General features: G+C 38.7%; 1 protein-coding gene across 2 annotated transcripts in view; it reads left to right on the forward strand.

Annotated features, from left to right (window-relative positions):
• The window catches only part of LOC126471157 (zinc transporter foi), a 156,265-nt gene that overhangs the window by 97,732 nt on the left and 39,099 nt on the right, over positions 1-19,434 (forward strand). For both annotated transcript variants that reach the window (XM_050099259.1, XM_050099258.1), the window contains exon 8: positions 8,269-8,395. In XM_050099259.1, the coding sequence (XP_049955216.1) occupies positions 8,269-8,395 (127 nt within the window). The remainder of the gene's footprint in view (positions 1-8,268; positions 8,396-19,434) is intronic.

Genomic DNA, 19,434 nt, shown 5'->3' on the forward strand with positions numbered 1-19,434 from the left:
ATGTACCTTTGTGATCTTATCATTTCTGAGAACACATGCTGTTACAGCACGATTACCTGTAAATACCACATTAATGCAATAAATGCTCAAAATGATGTTTTTCAGCCTCAATGCATTTGGCAATACGTGTAACAACATTCCTCTCAACAGTGAGTAGTTCGCCTTCCGTAATGTTCGCACATGCATTGACAATGCGCTGACGCATGTTGTCAGGTGTTGTCGGTGCATCTCGATAGCACATATTCTTCAACTTTCCCCTCAGAAAGAAATCCTGGGACGTCAGATCCAGTGAACCTGCGGCCCGTGGTACGGTGCTTCGATGACCAATCCACCTGTCATCAAATATGCTATTCAGTATTGCTTCAACCGCGCGCGAGCTATGTGCCGGATATCCATCATGTTGGAAGTACATCGCCATTCTGTCATGCAGTGAAACATCTAGTAGTAACATCGGCAGAACATTACTTAGGAAATCAGCATAAATTGCACCATTTAGATTGCCATAGATAAAATGGAGGCCAATTATCCTTCTTCCCATACTGCCACACCATACATTAACCCGCCAAGGTCGCCGATGTTCCACTTTTCGTAGCCATCGTGGATTTTCTCTTGCCCAGTAGTGCCTATTATGCCGGTTTATGTTACTGCTGTTGGTGAATGACTCTTTGTCGCTAAAAAAATAGAATGCGTGCAAAAAATCTGTCATTCACCCCTAAATTTCTCTTGTGCCTGGTGGCAGAACTGTCCACGACATTCAAAGTTGTCGCCATGCAATTCCTGGTGCATAGAAATATCGTACGGGTGCAATCGATGTTGATGTAGCATTCTCAACACCGACGTTTTTGAGATTCCTGATTCTCGCCCCAATTTGTCTGCTACTGATGTGCAGATTAGCCACAACAGCAGCTAAAACACCTACTTGGGCATCATCATTTGTTGCAGGTCATTGTTGACATTTCACATGTGGCTGAACACTTCCTTAAATAATGTAACTATCCGGCGAATGGTCCGGACACTTGGATGATGTCGTCAAGGATACAGAGCAGCATACATAGCACACTGCCGTTGGGCATTTTGATCACAATAGCCATACACCAACACGATATCGACCTTTTCCGCAATTGGTAGACGGTCCATTTTAACACGGGTAATGTATCACAAAGCAAATACCGTCCACACAGGCAGAATGTTACGTGATACCCTGTACTTATACGTTTGTGACTATTACAGCGCCATCTATCACAAAGCGAAAAAACTGATCCCACTAAAACATTCATATTTCTGTACGTATTACACGAATATGTAATAAAAATGGTGGTTCCTATTTTTAAAAAAAATGCAGTTGATATCCGTTTGACCTATGGCAGTGCCATCTTGCGGGCCAACCATAGCACCATCTGGTTTCCCCCTTCAAGCTAGACGAGTTTCATTCTTTGTAGTTTTTTTGTTTGATGCTTATTTTGTGAGATATTTGGCCCGGTCACCTTCAATGGACCACCCTGTATACTTAATGGCTGAGCCTTAAATGATTATTTGCTAAAGTTTTATAGTGGTTAAAGAATGTTACTCATCACTGCCACTATTATATACATGTGTTGTCAATATTTCTGAATGCCAAATTTGCGCACATGGTTTGTTATGCTGTGATTACTTATCCCCCTCTCTTCTGTATGATAACTAGCATTACTGACATACTAGGCTTCTGATTATGCACTGTAATCAAACTTTATTTACACATGTTTTCCTTTAAATATAGTCAGTATTTGACAGTAATTGTTGAGTACTACAACTTAGTTGCATATGAATGCTAAGTGACATTTCAACGCGTATCAGAATACTTTTGTAGCTAGTTTCAATGGTACAGAACCAATTTCCATTACGTTTATGATATAATTTATGTTTGTTTATATACATTTCGTCAAGTGTATGTAATGAATATGATACTGTGTAACGTTAGGGTTTTATAGTGTTTTATACCTTGTAATGTAACATCGACATTTGGAGATAGCAACTTTGTTTTCTGTTTACATATGAAACTGTACCAAAGATGTTTATTAAAGGTAGTCCAGTCCTCTGCATTAACAAGTAACTTGTTATTGAGATATTTTTATACTGTATGATGAAAATACTTTTTTAAAGATCTTTGAGCAACTCCTCAATATTTTGCCTTTAGTATTAGGATGTCTGCTTCTAAAAGCCCTGTGTCGTATATTGTATTCATGACACGCTCTACACACTATTTAAGCAATGGCAAATGTAATGTGGTGGCTCAAACCATTTTAACCCTGTAAGTATTCATGTATACTTCACACTTCTTTGAAATGAACTGTTGACATTTCTTATATACTACATATAATTATTTGTATCTTTGGATAGTATCAGTGAAGATAGTCCATGACTGAAACAGGTTGATATTTGGGTTTAAAATAACAACAGCTGATGTTCAAATACGCATTTTATACATTTTAGGAAAGATCTTGCAAATAATCATTTGTTTATATTGTGGATAGTTATTTTTACACAAACATTGCTTTTGTATTTCACTGTTTATAGTGACTGATCTGGCCTTGTAACACTAACCAAAATGGCCTTGCTGTGCTGGTACTGCGAACGGCTGAAAGCAAGGGGAAACTACAGCCATAATTTTTCCCGAGGGCATGCAGCTTTACTGTATGGTTAAATGATGATGGCGTCCTCTTGGGTAAAATATTCCGGAGGTAAAATAGCCCCCATTTGGATCTGCGGGCGGGGACTACTCAAGAGGATGTCGTTATCAGGAGAAAGAAAACTGGCGTTCTACGGATCGGAGCGTGGAATGTCAGATCCCTCAATCGGGGAGGTAGGTTAGAAAATTTTAAAAGGGAAATGGATAGGTTAAAGTTAGATATAGTGGGAACCAACTAGCTCTGCAGATAACGAAGAAATTGAAGAAATGTATGATGAAATAAAAGATATTATCCAGATAGTGAAGGGAGACGAAAATTTAATAGTCATGGGTGGCTGGGATTCGGCAGTAGGAAAAGGGAGAGAAGGAAACGTAGTAGGTGAATATGGATTGGGGGGAAGAAATGAAAGAGGAAGCCGCCTGGTAGAATTTTGCACAGAGCACAACTTAATCATAGCTAACACTTGGTTCAAGAATCATAAAAGCAAGTTGTATACATGGAAGAAGCCTGGAGATACTGACAGGTTTCGTATAGATTATATAATGGTCAGACAGAGATTTAGGAACCAGGTTTTAAATTGTAAGGCATTTCCATGGGCAGATGTGGACTATGACCACAATCTATTGGTTATGAACTGTACATTAAAACTGAAGAAACTGCAAAAAGGTGGGAATTTAAGGAGATGGGACCTGGATAAACTGAAAGAACCAGAGGTTGTAGAGAGCTTCAGGGAGAGCATTAGGGAACGATTGACAGGAATGGGGGAAAGAAATACAGAAGAAGAAGAAGAATGGGTAGCTTTGAGGGATGAAGTAGTGAAGGCAGCAGAGGATCAAGTAGGTAAAAAGACGAGGGCTTGAAATATTGAATTTATTTGATGAAAGGAGAAAATATAAAAATGCCATAAATGATGCAGGCAAGAAGGAATAAAAACGTCTCAAAAATGAGATCGACAGGAAGTGCAAAATGGCTAAGCAGGGTTGGCTAGAGGACAAATGTAAGGATGTAGAGGCTTATCTCACTAGGGGTAAGATAGATACTGCCTACAGGAAAATTAAAGAGACCTTTGGAGAAAAGAGAACCACTTGTATGAATATCAAGAGCTCAGATGGAAACCCAGTTATAAGCAAAGAAAGGAAAGCAGAAAGATGGAAGGAGTATATAGAGGGTCTATACAAGGGCGATGTACTTGAGGACAATATTATGGAAATGGAAGAGGATGTAGATGAAGATGAAGATGAAATGGGAGATATGATACTGCGTGAAGAGTTTGACAGAGCACTGAAAGACCTAAGTCGAAAAAAGGCCCCGGGAGTAGACAACATTCCATTGGAACTACTGACAGCCTTGGGAGAGCCAGTCCTGACAAAACTCTACCATCTGGTGAGCAAGATGTATGAGACAGGCGAAATACCCTCAGACTTCAAGAAGAATATAATAATTCCAATCCCAAAGAAAGCAGGTGCTGACAGATATGAAAATTACCGAACTATTATTTAATAAGTCACGGCTGCAAAATACTAACACTAATTCTTTACAGATGAATAGAAAAACTGGTAGAAGCCGACCTCGGGGAAGATCAGTTTGGATTCCGTAGAAATATTGGAACACGTGAGGCAATACTGACCCTATGACTTATCTTAGAAGCTAGATTAAGGAAAGGCAAACCTACATTTCTAGCCTTTGTAGACTTAGAGAAAGCTTTTGACAATGTTGACTGGAATACTCTCTTTCAAATTCTGAAGGTGGCAGGGGTAAAATACAGGGAGCGAAAGGCTATTTACAATTTGTACAGAAACCAGATGGCAGTTATGATTCGAGGGCCATGAAAGGGAAGCAGTGGTTGGGAAGGGAGTGAGACAGGGTTGTAGCCTCTCCCCGATGTTATTCAATCTGTATATTGAGCAAGCAGTGAAGGAAACAAAAGAAAAATTCAGAGTAGGTATTAAAAGCCATGGAGAAGAAATAAAAACTTTGAGGTTCGCCTATGACATTGTAATTCTGTCAGAGACAGCAAAGGACTTGGAAGAGCAGTTGAACGGAATGGATAGTGTCTTTAAAGGAGGATATAAGATGAACATAAAAAAATGAGGATAATGGAATGTAGTCGAATTAAGTCGGGTGATGCTGAGGGAATTAGATTAGGAAATGAGACACTGAATGTAGTAAAGGAGTTTTGCTATTTGGGGAGCAAAATAACTGATCATGGTCGAAGCAGTGAAGATATAAAATGTAGACTGGCAATGGGAAGGAAAGCGTTTCTGAAGAAGAGAAATTTGTTAACATCGAGTATAGATTTAAGTGTGAGTAAGTCGTTTCTGAAAGTATTTGTATGGAAGTGAAAAATGGACAATAAATAGTTTAGACAAGAAGAGAATAAAAGCTTTCGAAATGTGGTGCTACAGAAGAATGCTGAAGATTAGATGGGTAGATCACATAACTAATGAGGAGGTATTGAATAGAATTGGGGAGAAGAGGAGCTTGTGGCACAACTTGACTAGAAGAAGGGATCGCTTGGTAGGACATGTTCTGAGACATCGCGGGATTACCAATTTAGTATTGGAGGGCAGCTTGGAGGCTAAAAATCGTAGAGGGAGACCAAGAGACGAATACACTAAGCAGATTCAGAAGGATGTAGGTTGCAGTAGGTACTTGGAGATGAAGCAGCTTGCTCAGGATAGAGTAGCATGGGGAGCTGCATCAAACCAGTCTCAGGACTGAAGACGACAACAACAACAGTGTGAACATCCATGGCATCTCTGTTGGACTCCACTGTGGCAAGCATCAGCAGACACACGTGTGATGAATTATGGGACATGTAACTTTTGTCTCCATTAGGACTTGTTAGTGTTGTATCACCTGGCAAAGCTGACTGCGTACTTGGCCATAGCAGGAACGAACTTAGTCACTTGACTTGGCACAGCGATGTTCCTCTTCAAAGTAGCACACATTATTACCTCTCAGATGTCTTGATGAGCAGATGTCAGTGCTTGCTGTTCATCATTAATTTTACTGACGAGTCGGAGGTGATAGTGCTGACAGAGAAGGCAACAGAACTTGCAAATAAATGTTGATCAGCAAAACATAAGAAAGTCAGTGATGTGATGTGCAAATTATGAAAGGGAGGGTGATACTGAGTGTAACAGGATTAACCTATCTGCCCCAAAGCAGAAGCATCAAAATGCATGCAGGAAATATTTCGGTGATGATATGGGTAAATGTGTTATTGGGCAGCAATACCATCTTCGCAAAAACTTCACAGCTTTTTTCGCGTAGAACTAGACTTCCAGACTGCCAAAGAAACTGTGTAAAAACTGTTCCTTCTATGACATTTCGATCTCAAAGTTGCTGGCCATCATGCATGAACTAGAGGACAATATTGCAAAAAGAGCACACTGTGTTAAATTTCACAAAATAATTAATCACGAGAATTGAAGGAGCCAGTAATTTATGTAGAGAAAACATAGATTCATATGACTAGAAGGTTGAAGCTTCTTATTGCCTAAAATTCAGCTTTCTTTGTCTCTACATATTTTTAAAACACTTTTCTACCCTTTTCTGTATGTCAGTCCAAAATATTTGTACATGGAACTTATCTCCTATCACTTGCCTGCATGCACAACAATGGGAAGTGGAGTGATGTGTGTGTTTTTTTTTTTTTTTTTTTGACAGTACTATGTAGTAAGGAACGTTGTGGTGAAATGTAAATAATTTAGGAGCGAAGGAGACCATTCACCATGTAGGAGAAGCGTTGAGTCATCTACGGTGTGCAGGTTGGACACACAATGCTGGCAGTGCATCCAGCCTGCACAATGTGTATGACTCAACATTTTTGCTATATAGTTAGTGGACTGCTTCACTCCTAAATTATTTACATTTTGGCAGAACCTTCCTTTGTATGTAGTATTGTCAAACAAAAACATCAATCAATTTGAAACTTCCTGGCAGATTAAAACTGTGTGCCGAACTGAGACTGGAACTTGGGACCTTTGCTTTTTGCGGCTAAGTGCTCTACCATCTGAGTTACCCGAGCACGACTCAGGACCCATCCTCACAGCATTAATTCTGCCAGTACCTCATCTCCTACCTTGCAGAGCACTTGCCTGCGAAAGGCAAAAGCCTAGAGTTCGAGTCTCGATCCGGCACACAGTTTTAATCTGCCAGGAAGTTTAATATCGGCACACACTCCCCTGCAGAGTGAAAATTTCATTCTGGCTCAATCAATTTCTCGTTGTTGGGGATGCAGGCCAGTGATAGGAGGTAAGTTTCGTATAAACCTCTCCTATATTTTGGATTACTGTACATAAATGGACAAAAAAAAGTTTTAAAAATAGGTAGAGACAAAGAAAGTTGAACTTTCGGCATTCAGAAGAATAAACCGTATCCATTTCATGCCATTGACAATATTTTAGAAGAAAATGGGTCCCCTCATATGGCCACCAAACCATCTGTACATAAATCCCATAGAACTGGTCTAAACTCTTGCAAGGAATAATATCTGGAGTAGTAATCATCAAGCATCTTGTTTTCAAAGCTGACAAAAATAACATTTGATGCTTTTACTGGTAATAAACAACATTGTGTGTTGCCCAACCTGGTATAAGCCCTTCAATGTGACACCTCTTCAGTGACTTACACATCAATTTTGCTGCTTTTGTTTTCAATTAACTTGGCATTGGGCTTCACGAGGCTGAATTGACCTCTTTTCGGAGAAAAATTTGAGATGTTCATTGAGAGTTGAACCTGACCTCCACGTCATTAGCTTTGGCTGACCTGTCATCCACAACAGCAGACTGCATACGCTGCTGTGACAGTGTTTGGTAACGTTTGGAAAGCTGTAACTAAGTAGTATGTCAGTCTAAGAAGAGTGTGAAGACTACTGGAGCAGTAATATTGTAACAGACGAGGAAATTGAGAATTAAGTACACTCACTCAGTGTGGATTTGAGCGTAGAGTTGACATTACAGTCCGTGACTGAAATAGCACATGATGATACAACAGGCACAGCTAAGGGAGTTAGCAGTATCACCAGGGAAGTTGGTTTTACCAGTGACATGTCGTGAGCAGCAAAGTTGGGATATACTGTACTTCCTGTTTCTGTCATTGTTGTAAATGGGCACTTTGCTCAGTTATATGTACAAACAAGTAGTAAGCGACAGTGCTGTGCTAGTGAGAACACTGGAATGTACGCTATTACTACCTCCCTCCTTGCTTCTTTGCTGTAAAGATGATGGTGCCGCCACCCTGATCAGGTCTTCATTCTGCTTCGCCAGGTAGTAAAATTACTACTTTTATATTTATTTGGCTTCCATTTATTGTGTATTTTCTGATGTACATTTGATTATTAAGCTGTGACACTATCTTTTTGACTTTCACCACTGGATCAGTCTTTTATTTTTTAGAGATTTGATACCCATTTTTCAGTTATTGCACAGTCATTATAAATCTGTTTATTTTATGTGCTTGCAGACAATAAACTTCATTGAATCTGTATGCTCTCTGCAACAAACATTTTTCTAAGTTTCCACACCTTTATGTTATGAAGTACATATAAATATTTATTTATTTTGTAGACTTACATCTTCATAATATCACTTCATAGGCACCTCCAACAGTACGCGTCGTGCAAGATTGTGAGGGAATACGGACACCTTCTGTTGGAGAGAAATTGTGCAAACATAAATATAGCTCATCACCATACTGCTATGACGAAATTACAGAAATGTCAGGTATGTTGTTAACAATTTGTATTTGAATTTTTAATATTTATTTTGATAGGCGAGGTGAGATTTTTCCTCCAGTGTAAAAACATGTTAGCAATTCATGTTAATATTGACAGTGCAGTTTAACATTAACATAAAAAAAGAAAAGTGTGTTGATGTCTCACCCTAGTTCAAGTTTGCTGATCACATAGTCTGAAAATGTTTTTCTAGTTTTCTCTACTCCTATGTAGATTTTGGTAACACAGTATCATCACCACAAATGCAAATAAAGTTATCTCTGTCAAGGTTCCCAAAATTATTATGTATTGTTATCTGTAACAACTAGTATAATCAACTCTGAACTCTTTCCATTAGACAAACAAAAATGCTAATGTTTAAGTTACTTTTAATTCAGTCACTCACTCACTTTGAAAATAGCTGTGTGTTTCTTAGCTGAAATATCGGAAACAAAAATACGAGGTGCATTCAAGTTCTAAGGCCTCCGATTTTTTTTTCTCCGGACTGGAAAGAGATAGAAACATGCGCATTGTTTTAAAATGAGGCTGCGTTCATTGTCAATACGTCCCAGAGATGGCAGCACCGTACAGCAGATGGAATTTTACCGCCAGCGGCGAGAATGAGAACTGTTTTAAATACTTAAAATGGCGACGTTTTCCTTACTTGAACAGCGTGCAATCATTCTTTTTCTGAATTTGCGTGGTGTGAAAGCAATTGAAATTCATCGACAGTTGAAGGAGACATGTGGTGATGGAGTTATGGATGTGTCAAAAGTGCGTTTGTGGGTGCGACAGTTTAATGAAGGCAGAACATCGTGTGACAACAAACTGAAACGACCTCGGGCTCACACAAGCCGGTCTGACGACATGATCGAGAAAGTGGAGAGAATTGTTTTGGGGGATCGCCGAATGACTGTTGAACAGATCGCCTCCAGAGTTGGCATTTCTGTGGGTTCTGTGCACACAATCCTGCATGACGACCTGAAAATGTGAAAAGAGCCATCCAGGTGGGTGCCACGAATGCTGATGGACGCTCACACGACTGCCCGTGTGGCATGTTACCAAGCAATGTTGCTGCGCAATGACAGCATGAATGGGACTTTCTTTTCGTCGGTTGTGACAATGGATGAGACGTGGATGCCATTTTTCAATTCCGAAACAAAGCGCCAGTCAGCTCAATTGAAGCACACAGATTCACCGCCACCAAAAAAATTTCGGGTAACTGCCAGTGCTGAAAAAATGATGGTGTCCATGTTCTGGGACAGCAAGGGCGTAATCCTTACCCATTGCGTTTCAAAGGGCACTACGGTAACAGGTGCATCCTACGAAAATGTTTTGAAGAACAAATTCCTTCCTGCACTGCAACAAAAAGGTCGGGGAAGGGCTTCGCGTGTGCTGTTTCACCAAGACAATGCAGCCGCACATCGAGCTAACGTTACGCAACAGTTTCTTCGTGATAACAACTTTGAAGTGATTCCTCATGCTCCCTACTCACCTGACCTGGCTCCTAGTGACTTTTGGCTTTTTCCAACAATGAAAGACTCTCTCCGTGGCCGCACATTCACCAGCCGTGCTGCTGTTGCCTCAGCGATTTTCCAGTGGTCAAAACAGACGCCTAAAGAAGCCTTCGCCGCTGCCATGGAATCATGGCGTCAGCGTTGTGAAAAATGTGTACGTCTGCAGGGCTATTACGTCGAGAAGTAACGCCAGTTTCATCGACTTCGGGTGAGTAGTTAATTAGAAAAAAAAACGGAGGCCTTAGAACTTGAATGCACCTCGTATTGTCGTCGCAGATGCACACCCAAAATATGATGAAATAAAAATGCTTGTCAGGTTTTTAACACTTTATTAGCAAATTCGTGTGATTCTTCTACAAATTGTTTGCCACTCAGTTCACTCTAAATTGTTTTCTGAATCTTTCTGTTACTACTCCACATCTTTGTTTTTTCTCCTGTCTTGTTCTTTGTTAGTCATAAAGGACAGTCATGGTTGATGAATTATTGTGAACTTCTCTATATTGTGTACTGCATTTTTGTATATTGTCAATCTTGACACATAATGTCTTTTACATGATTTACAAAGAAGTGATATTAGCTGAGAAAGCTTATACTTTGCAAATACATGCGCACTCGCACACTGCTACACATTTTCCAGTAATTGTACGAAGTTCCAACATTATATGTGAAACAGTTTGGTGTATACTTCTTTTTAAAAGAACGGTGTGTGGTGTATATTTATAAATTTTCGCTATATTGGATTAGTTTCCAGTATTGATGAAGGGGGGGGGGGGGGGAGGAAGATATTCTGTTTCACCCATATGAATGAATCATATGGGCACCAACATCCACACCCATACCTGCACGAATACTCACATGAACACCTTCACGTGCTTACACCTATGTAGGTGGTACTGTAGATGTGGATGGGCATGTGAATATGTACACATGTGCTTCATTCAAATCATTCTACTAGAATATTTCCCCTTCCCCCCTCAGTTCATCATTAACCAACACAATTTGGTCCTGAATTTTCAACATTTGATAAATGGGAGCTGAATTCCAATATTACTGTTATTTCTCTTCTAACAACAATCTGTGTGAAGGACATCTCAGAACTGCAACCACAAATGAAAGCATAAGCGGTTTGTGTAATACTGCAAATTTTTGGTGATCAAAGGTGTATGAGACAGCTATCATCGTCTTATCAGGAGTAGGAGAATATTACATTCTGGAGAGAGACACAATTATGAGAAAGCTTTGTACAAGATGAATGTTGCAGTTTTTGAATGCTGACCAAAAGCAAATGCAAAACTGATTGATTAAGCCATTTTTAAAAAAAATAGTCTAACCACTTTTATCCACTGGTTTGTTCCTTTTAATGAGACATGGGTAAACCACCTCACACCAAAAATAAAACCACATTCAAAAATGTGAATGTAAGTCGCTGGAACTGCATGAAAACTGGTGAAGTAGCTCTCATCTGCTGGAAAAATTATGAATTATTATTACTTTTTTTTTAATGCAAAAATAGTTGTAATTAGCTGCTTTCTGAAGGGTAACACGGTAACTGGCAAATACTGCACCTGTCTTGACTTGCCCTTCCCACAATTCCCCGCCACTAATGTAAGTGATAGCTCTTCATGGTACATGGCATGGAGCACATAGTGCCTGCCATTTAATGCAGTATGTGTGTGATCCGATTAAGCAGCTTGTCATATAAAGCTATTAACATTACATGAATGTGTGTGGTTAAATGAAATATTGAAAAAAATTGTAGTGAAATAAAATGTCTCATGTGACAAGATCCGTCAAACTGTTCATTGCCTCCCTCCTCCCACTCTCCCCCTCCTCCCACTCTCCCCCTCCTCCCCCCTCCTCCCCCCTCCTGCCCCCTCCTGCCCCCTCCTGCCCCCTCCTGCCCCCTCCTGCCCCCTCGCCCTCCCTCCACCCCTCCCCCGCCCCCCTCAACTTACTGATGAAACTTGCACTCATTTCAGTGAGTCAGGTGGTATTAGCCAGCCCCCTTCTTTCTCGAGAACCACTTGCTTACTGTGTTGGCTGTTTGTGGTTATATGCAAAGCCTTGTCGAGTGTGGTTGCTTGCACACTGGCAACACACAGTTGTTGTGTGTGTGCATTTACTGGAAACTTTAAATGTGTCATCATTAACTTCACTATCAATAAACACCCCTCAGGTGCTTCGATCTAATGATTTCCAAGGTAAGCTGCATAAGGGTCAGTAAATTTATGGAAGCATCCATATAACTTTATGAAACACCCCGTAGTTTTTTGTGATATAATTGGATTGAGAGAGTGGGGATTTGCATGCTCACTCTTCAGATCACAGATCTATGAAGGAGGGAAGTGCATGACCATAATCTGGCAACCTATCTTCTTTAATGCACCTCTTTCCACCCCACCCACCCCTTCCCAACTAGCCCATCACACAACCCAGAATAAAAATTGTCTCTTAATGCATATGCACTACACTAGGATGTGGTGCATACATTTAATATTTATTCTTAACCCACCTCATTTAACAATAAACAAATAATTATTTTATATCATTAAACACTGTTTCTTAAAATCTGTGATTGTGGTTTTGCCATCTACTGCAATGTGGAAACTATCAGTCCTGAAAAAAAAAAAAAAAAAAAAAAAAAAAAAACATGAGTAGGACCTTTCTTTATTGTAGGAAATATAATTTAATTTAATTTTTTATTGGGAACATTTTCACTAGAAACCATGGTTTTTGAGTTATTTGAGAAAAACGTTTAAAAAATGACCTTTAAAAGCCACCTCCATTCTCACACCCCACCAGTCAGGATTTTTAGTATGTTGTTCATGGCACACCCTCCTACCACTGTACAAAAATTTCTGAATCCACAAATTTTTTCCCCAAACTCAATCTAATTTGATCTTCGTTGACTGGGCTAATCTGTTTTGAGTATCACTCGTGCTTTCTTCAAAACTCACCAAATGCATACAGGACAAATTTCTATTTCAAGTTCTAAACAAAAGCATGTGTTACTGCATGCAATACCAAAGGTGTGCGTGCTGTTCATAAATAGTAATTAATAGATGGAGATTGAAGCATATGATATTGTCCTCAGTTGTTCCAAAAAATGGGGTAAATTAAAAGGCTACTATTAGTTACTAAAATGTTATGGGATGGGGTAGAAAGGGAAGGTGAGACATTTAAACTTTGTAGTATAATTATGTTGAGCAAAGTTCTTCAAATTATGGATTTTTATGTGGAACAAATAGTACTCCGAAGAAGTATAGAAATCACAAAAACTATAAAAGATAACAGAATCTATGAAAAATGATTTGTTTTCCAACTATGTACCTCAGACACTAAGGCAGATTCTGATTTGGGTTGATGTGACAGTGGAAGAATCAAGGAGTTCCAAGAACATTATGTATCCTGAACGTGTTAAACATACCCGTGGAGGCCCGGGAAAAGAATAGGCCTCCGGTATATTCTGCCAGTCGTAAAAGGCGACGAAAAGAACAAACCACTAATAGGGCTAACCCCCCTTTTAGTGTGATTAGTTGGTTCAGGACAGAACTAAAGAAGCCTCGGACAAGCGCCGTCATGGTCGGGGACGACGCTTGAACCCTATGCCCGCCCACAATGGTAATGACACTGCTAGCCAACTGGAAAATGATCTAAATCCAAATAGAGGTGTTTTGCAGGATATGCTTCCTGCAACCACCCTAGAAGGAAAACAAAGACAGAGGATGAGATGGTCAGATGAAGTTAATCGACACCTCATGTTCTGTTATTACCAAGCAACAAACCTAGGAACCAACACAACTGGATACAGATCACAAGTATACACAACATTTATTACCAGATACCCAGAATTAAAATTTTTAACAGAACAACGACTAGCTGATCAGATCCGTGTAATAATAAAAAATAACAGGATACCCCAGTCAGAATTAGAAAACATCAAACAACAAGTACAACAAATACTGGAACAAAATAATGTGCAATCAGAAGAAGAAGAAAATACAGTAATGGACTCAAACATCCCAGAGCAAACAAACAAAGAACAACACGCACCAATTAAACAATCAGAGGAAAACGAAATCTTAAGACAGCCACCAGAACAAGCACAAATAGAACACGAAGTGACACACATGTTAGATATAGAAGAAAAATTTCAGCTAACATATATAGAATACAAAGACACAAATACAGACATTAGATCATTCTTGCATAGACCACCAAACAACCCACAAGTCGAAACAACAATAAAAACTATCAACACAATCATACACAACAAAATAAATGAAAACACAACTATGGAAGAGTTACAACTACTGGTTTATATAGGAGCACTCACTACACTAAATATACACACTAGGCAGAGATCAGAAGCAACCAACACACAGAAGAAACCCACAAAACCAGCATGGCAACACAGGCTACAGATCAAAATAGAAAAACTGAGAAAAGACATCGGACAGCTAACACAATTTATAAGAAATGAAATATCAGACAAATAACGAAAAAGGTCAGGTCAAATCTCACAACAAGAAGCAACAGAGCAATTAGACGAAAAGAAGCAGAAATTAGAAGCATTAGCCAAATGACTCGGAAGATACAAAAAAAGTGAAAATAGAAGGAAACAAAACAAAACATTCAACACAAACCAAAAGAAATTTTACCAGACAATAGATAACACACACATTAAAATAAACAATCCACCAAACATAACAGACATGGAACACTTCTGGAGCAACATATGGTCAAACCCAGTACAACATAACAGGCATGCACGGTGGATACAAGCAGAAACAGACACATACAAGATGATACCACAAATGCCTGAAGTGATAATTTTGCAACATGAAGTCACCCAAGCAATTAATTCTACTCACAATTGGAAAGCCCCTGGAAATGATAAAATAGCAAATTTCTGGTTAAAGAAGTTCACCTCAACACATTCACATCTAACTAAATTATTTAACAGTTACATTGCAGACCCATACACATTCCCTGATACACTTACACATGGAATAACTTATCTGAAACCTAAAGATCAAGCAGACACAGCGAACCCAGCTAAATATCGCCCCATAACATGCCTACCAACAATATACAAAATATTAACTTCAGTCATTAAACAGAAATTAATGACACATACAACACAGAACAAAATTATAAATGAATAACAAAAAGGCTGTTGCAAAGGAGCACGAGGATGTAAAGAGCAACTGATAATAGATGCAGAGGTGACATATCAAGCTAAAACTAAACAAAGGTCGCTACACTACGCATACATTGATTACCAAAAAGCTTTTGATAGTGTACCCCACTCATGGTTACTACAAATATTGGAAATATACAAAGTAGATCCTAAATTGATACAGTTCCTAAACATAGTAATGAAAAATTGGAAAACCACACTTAATATCCAAATAAATTCAAATAATATCACATCACAGCCAATACAGATTAAGCGTGGAATATACCAAGGAGACTCATTAAGTCCTTTCTGGTTCTGCCTTGCTCTGAACCCACTATCCAACATGCTAAATAATACAAATTATGGATACAATATTACTGGAACATACCCACACAAAATCACACATTTGCTATACATGGATGATCTAAAACTACTGGCAGCAACAAATCAACAACTCAACCAATTACTAAAGATAACAGAAGGATTCAGCAATGATATAAGTATGGCTTTTGGAACAGACAAATGTAAGAAAAATAGCATAGTCAAGGGAAAACACACTAAACAAGATGGTTACATATTGGATAACCACAGCGACTGCATAGAAGTGATGGAAAAAACGGATGCCTATAAATATCTAGGATACAGACAAAAAATAGGAATACATAATACAAATATTAAAGAAGAACTAAAAGAAAAATATAGACAAAGACTAACAAAAATACTGAAAACAGAATTGACAGCAAGAAACAAGACAAAAGCTATAAATACTTATGCCATACCAATATTGACCTACTCATTTGGAGTAGTGAAATGGAGTAACACAGACCTAGAAGCACTCAATACACTTACACGATCACAATGCCACAAATATAGAATACATCACATACATTCAGCAACAGAAAGATTCACATTAAGCAGAAAGGAAGGAGGAAGGGGATTTATCGACATAAAAAACCTACATTATGGACAGGTAGACAATTTAAGAAAATTCTTTCTAGAACGAGCAGAAACTAGCAAAATACACAAGGCAATCACTCATATAAATACATCGGCTACACCACTGCAATTTCATAACCACTTCTACAACCCTTTAGATCACATAACATCAACAGATACGAAGAAAGTAAATTGGAAAAAGAAAACACTTCATGGCAAGCACCCGTATCATCTAACACAGCCACACATCGATCAAGACGCATCCAACACATGGCTAAGAAAAGGCAATATATACAGTGAGACAGAAGGATTAATTATTGCAATACAGGATCAAACAATAAACACCAGGTATTGCAGCAAGCATATTATTAAAGATCCCAATACCACAACGGATAAATGCAGACTTTGTTAACAACAAATAGAAACAGTACATCACATCACAAGCGGATGTACAATACTAGCAAATACAGAATACCCCAGAAGACATGACAATGTCGCAAAAATAATACATCAACAGCTTGCCTTACAACATAAACTTTTAAAACAACACGTTCCTACATACAAGTATACACCACAAAATGTACTGGAGAATGATGAATACAAATTATACTGGAACAGAACCATTATAACAGATAAAACAACGCCACATAACAAACCTGACATAATACTCACCAATAAAAAGAAGAAATTAACACAACTAATCGAAATATCCATACCCAATACAACAAAGATACAAAAGAAAACAGGAGAAAAAATTGAAAAATACATCCAACTGGCTGAGGAAGTCAAAGACATGTGGCATCAGGATAAAGTTGACATCATACCAATTATACTATCGACTACAGGAGTCATACCACACAATATCCACCAGTACGTCAGTGCGATACAGCTACATCCAAACATATATATACAACTACAGAAATCCGTAATTATTGATACATGTTCAATTACCCGAAAGTTCCTAAATGCAATATAACACATACCGTACAGTGAAAAGGAAGTGACGCTTGATCAAGGTCCGCGTCACTCCATTTTTAACCGGACTTAACGTCTGAGAAAGTGAAGGAGATAATAATAATACTTGATGAGAACAATCTTACAATAGCTATAACTGTAAATGTGTAGTCTGAGTTTATTGTCCACGCAATACAGATACGTTTGATCATGTGAAGGAGGTAGTATTATTACATAATATACCAATATTTTAGTGTTAGTTAATGTCAATACAGGGGTTTACAATGATGGCGACAGAAAGTTCCAGAAATGATGGAGAAAGGCAAATGTAACAATGTGAAGTAAGGAAATCTGGTCGAGAAACGACTGTCCGAAATTATAATGACAAATGTGTTGTTGTATAACTCTGTCAGTGAAATATGAGAACTTACAGATCATTGTTTGTGTGGTGTAATAAATAGTTCTATTATTTACGTAGTTTCTAATACTGTGTCTTAAGCATTCTCGCTCAACACATGAAAGTACATCATGTGGGATACTGCTTCATGGCCTGCTCATTTATCTAATATAACCTGTTGAGTTGTTTTTATGTACTAAACATCAAGCTAGGAGTGTGGGCGACAGGATAGGCTGTGAAATCAGGGATAAGATGATCAAGGCACCATTGACACCTAAATGATTTATTGGAAAGAAGGTCTGTAGAGATCCTACATAGAGGAAGGCATTGTGGAAAACTGTAGTCTCTCTAAGATTGATCCAGTGCATTGCAAGGCCAGTAATAGAGAGCAAGATACCTCTGAGGTTTGCTATAGCTAAAACTTACCTGATCTGATTGGGGAAAGCTCATTGGCTGCCTGGGAATTGCTGTGTCATCAGTGCTGACACAGTAGCATCAGTACTGGTGGTACAGAACATGGGCCCATGCCTCCCTGCTCCAGTCTCGGAAGAAAGATTGAAAATATCAAGCCTGTTACAATACTTAAGAGTAATTATGCATTGTACATTACCCTTCCTTCACAAAGGACCATGTGACATGGTGATTTTGCTCTGATTGGGGGCTTATAACTAATGGAGAGTTGATTAAAGAGGAAGAAAAATTTAATGGTGTTACATTCACAATATGCAATTTGCAAAAGTCATGAAAATGACAATAACAACAACATTTATGTACTGCTATAGTGATCAGCAGTAGCTGTTGCATGGAGGCATTACGGAGGCAGCAGACAGGACAAGAGTAGCCACCAGGACAGAGTAGCCACCAGCCTGGTACTGGTAGGTATGTCTAGGAGAAGTGAGTGTAGTGATTTGCAAATCCCTGTGTTATAATCCTACAGGAAGTACTGTAGAACCAACCACATTTGTAACTTTTCATTCAGTACACATAAAACAAAGGATATATATAACTGTCTTAAGGGAGGATGTACATTTATGAAATTGACCAAAAATGTCAATTTTCAATTTATCTTTTATTTAGTAGGAGAACTCGTGGACAATAAGTTCCCAAATTTTCGGTGATGAAATTGCATCTGAAGTGCCTGATGATGAAATTGCATCCGAAGTGCCTGTGTGATATGACATTCGTGCCATGACCACTTTTTGAAGCGACACTTCAGTACTAGCTCAGTCAACAATGATTCCATAGATTACTTTCAAGCAAACTTGCATGGGATATATCCAGAAGGCTGTTTTATAGGCTCTTTGGTTTTGTAGATCATCTGTGACAATGTTGTGTTTCTTAGAAACTGTAACAAACCAGCAGTTTTGTTTATGAAAAAGCATTTCTTGTTTGCCTTGTGCTACTGACAGAGATGGCAAGGCTATTAGACAGAACCTATCCACTGTAAGTGACATGAAAAGTGCAGTATGGGTTACATGTTTCCACATATTATCAACAGATTAACATACCATTCATCATCTGCCACATTAGCTGGTGTAAATATTTCTGGGCTCAGAGGGAAAACAATCCCTACATTTACAAAGAGAGGCTTCCAAATCGTATCCTGGATCTTCTCAAGCCCACTTACTGGTTTCTGGTTGATCATATATAAAAAAAGAAGAAGTAGTATGTTCTTGGCAAAACTCAGAATCGAAATGAGTCTCTAAATTCACTCATATGGAAATGATGCCCTAAAACCATATTTTCATCTGCTACACTTGCAGCTAATGATGAAGTTCTTTTATTTAATGATAAGCACTTAGGGAGGATGAAGGTATAAGAGGGAATGGTATTTAAGATACGAAATGTCACTTGATACAACTACTGTCCATTGCACGCAGCAGGGTACCATCTTGACGACTTTCTGAAAATGTAGGGCTGTTGAACCTGCCTGTTGCCCTTCATCCATGGTTTGCAGGATATCGTGAAAGTAAAGGACATGAGTGGTGCTTTCTTAAGCCACACTGACTAATGGACAGAAGCTTTTCCATCTCAAGGAAATTTATTGTAATTGAACTGAGAAT

The sequence above is a fragment of the Schistocerca serialis genome, chromosome 3 (assembly GCF_023864345.2).
Source record: "Schistocerca serialis cubense isolate TAMUIC-IGC-003099 chromosome 3, iqSchSeri2.2, whole genome shotgun sequence".
NCBI lineage: Eukaryota > Metazoa > Arthropoda > Insecta > Orthoptera > Acrididae > Schistocerca > Schistocerca serialis.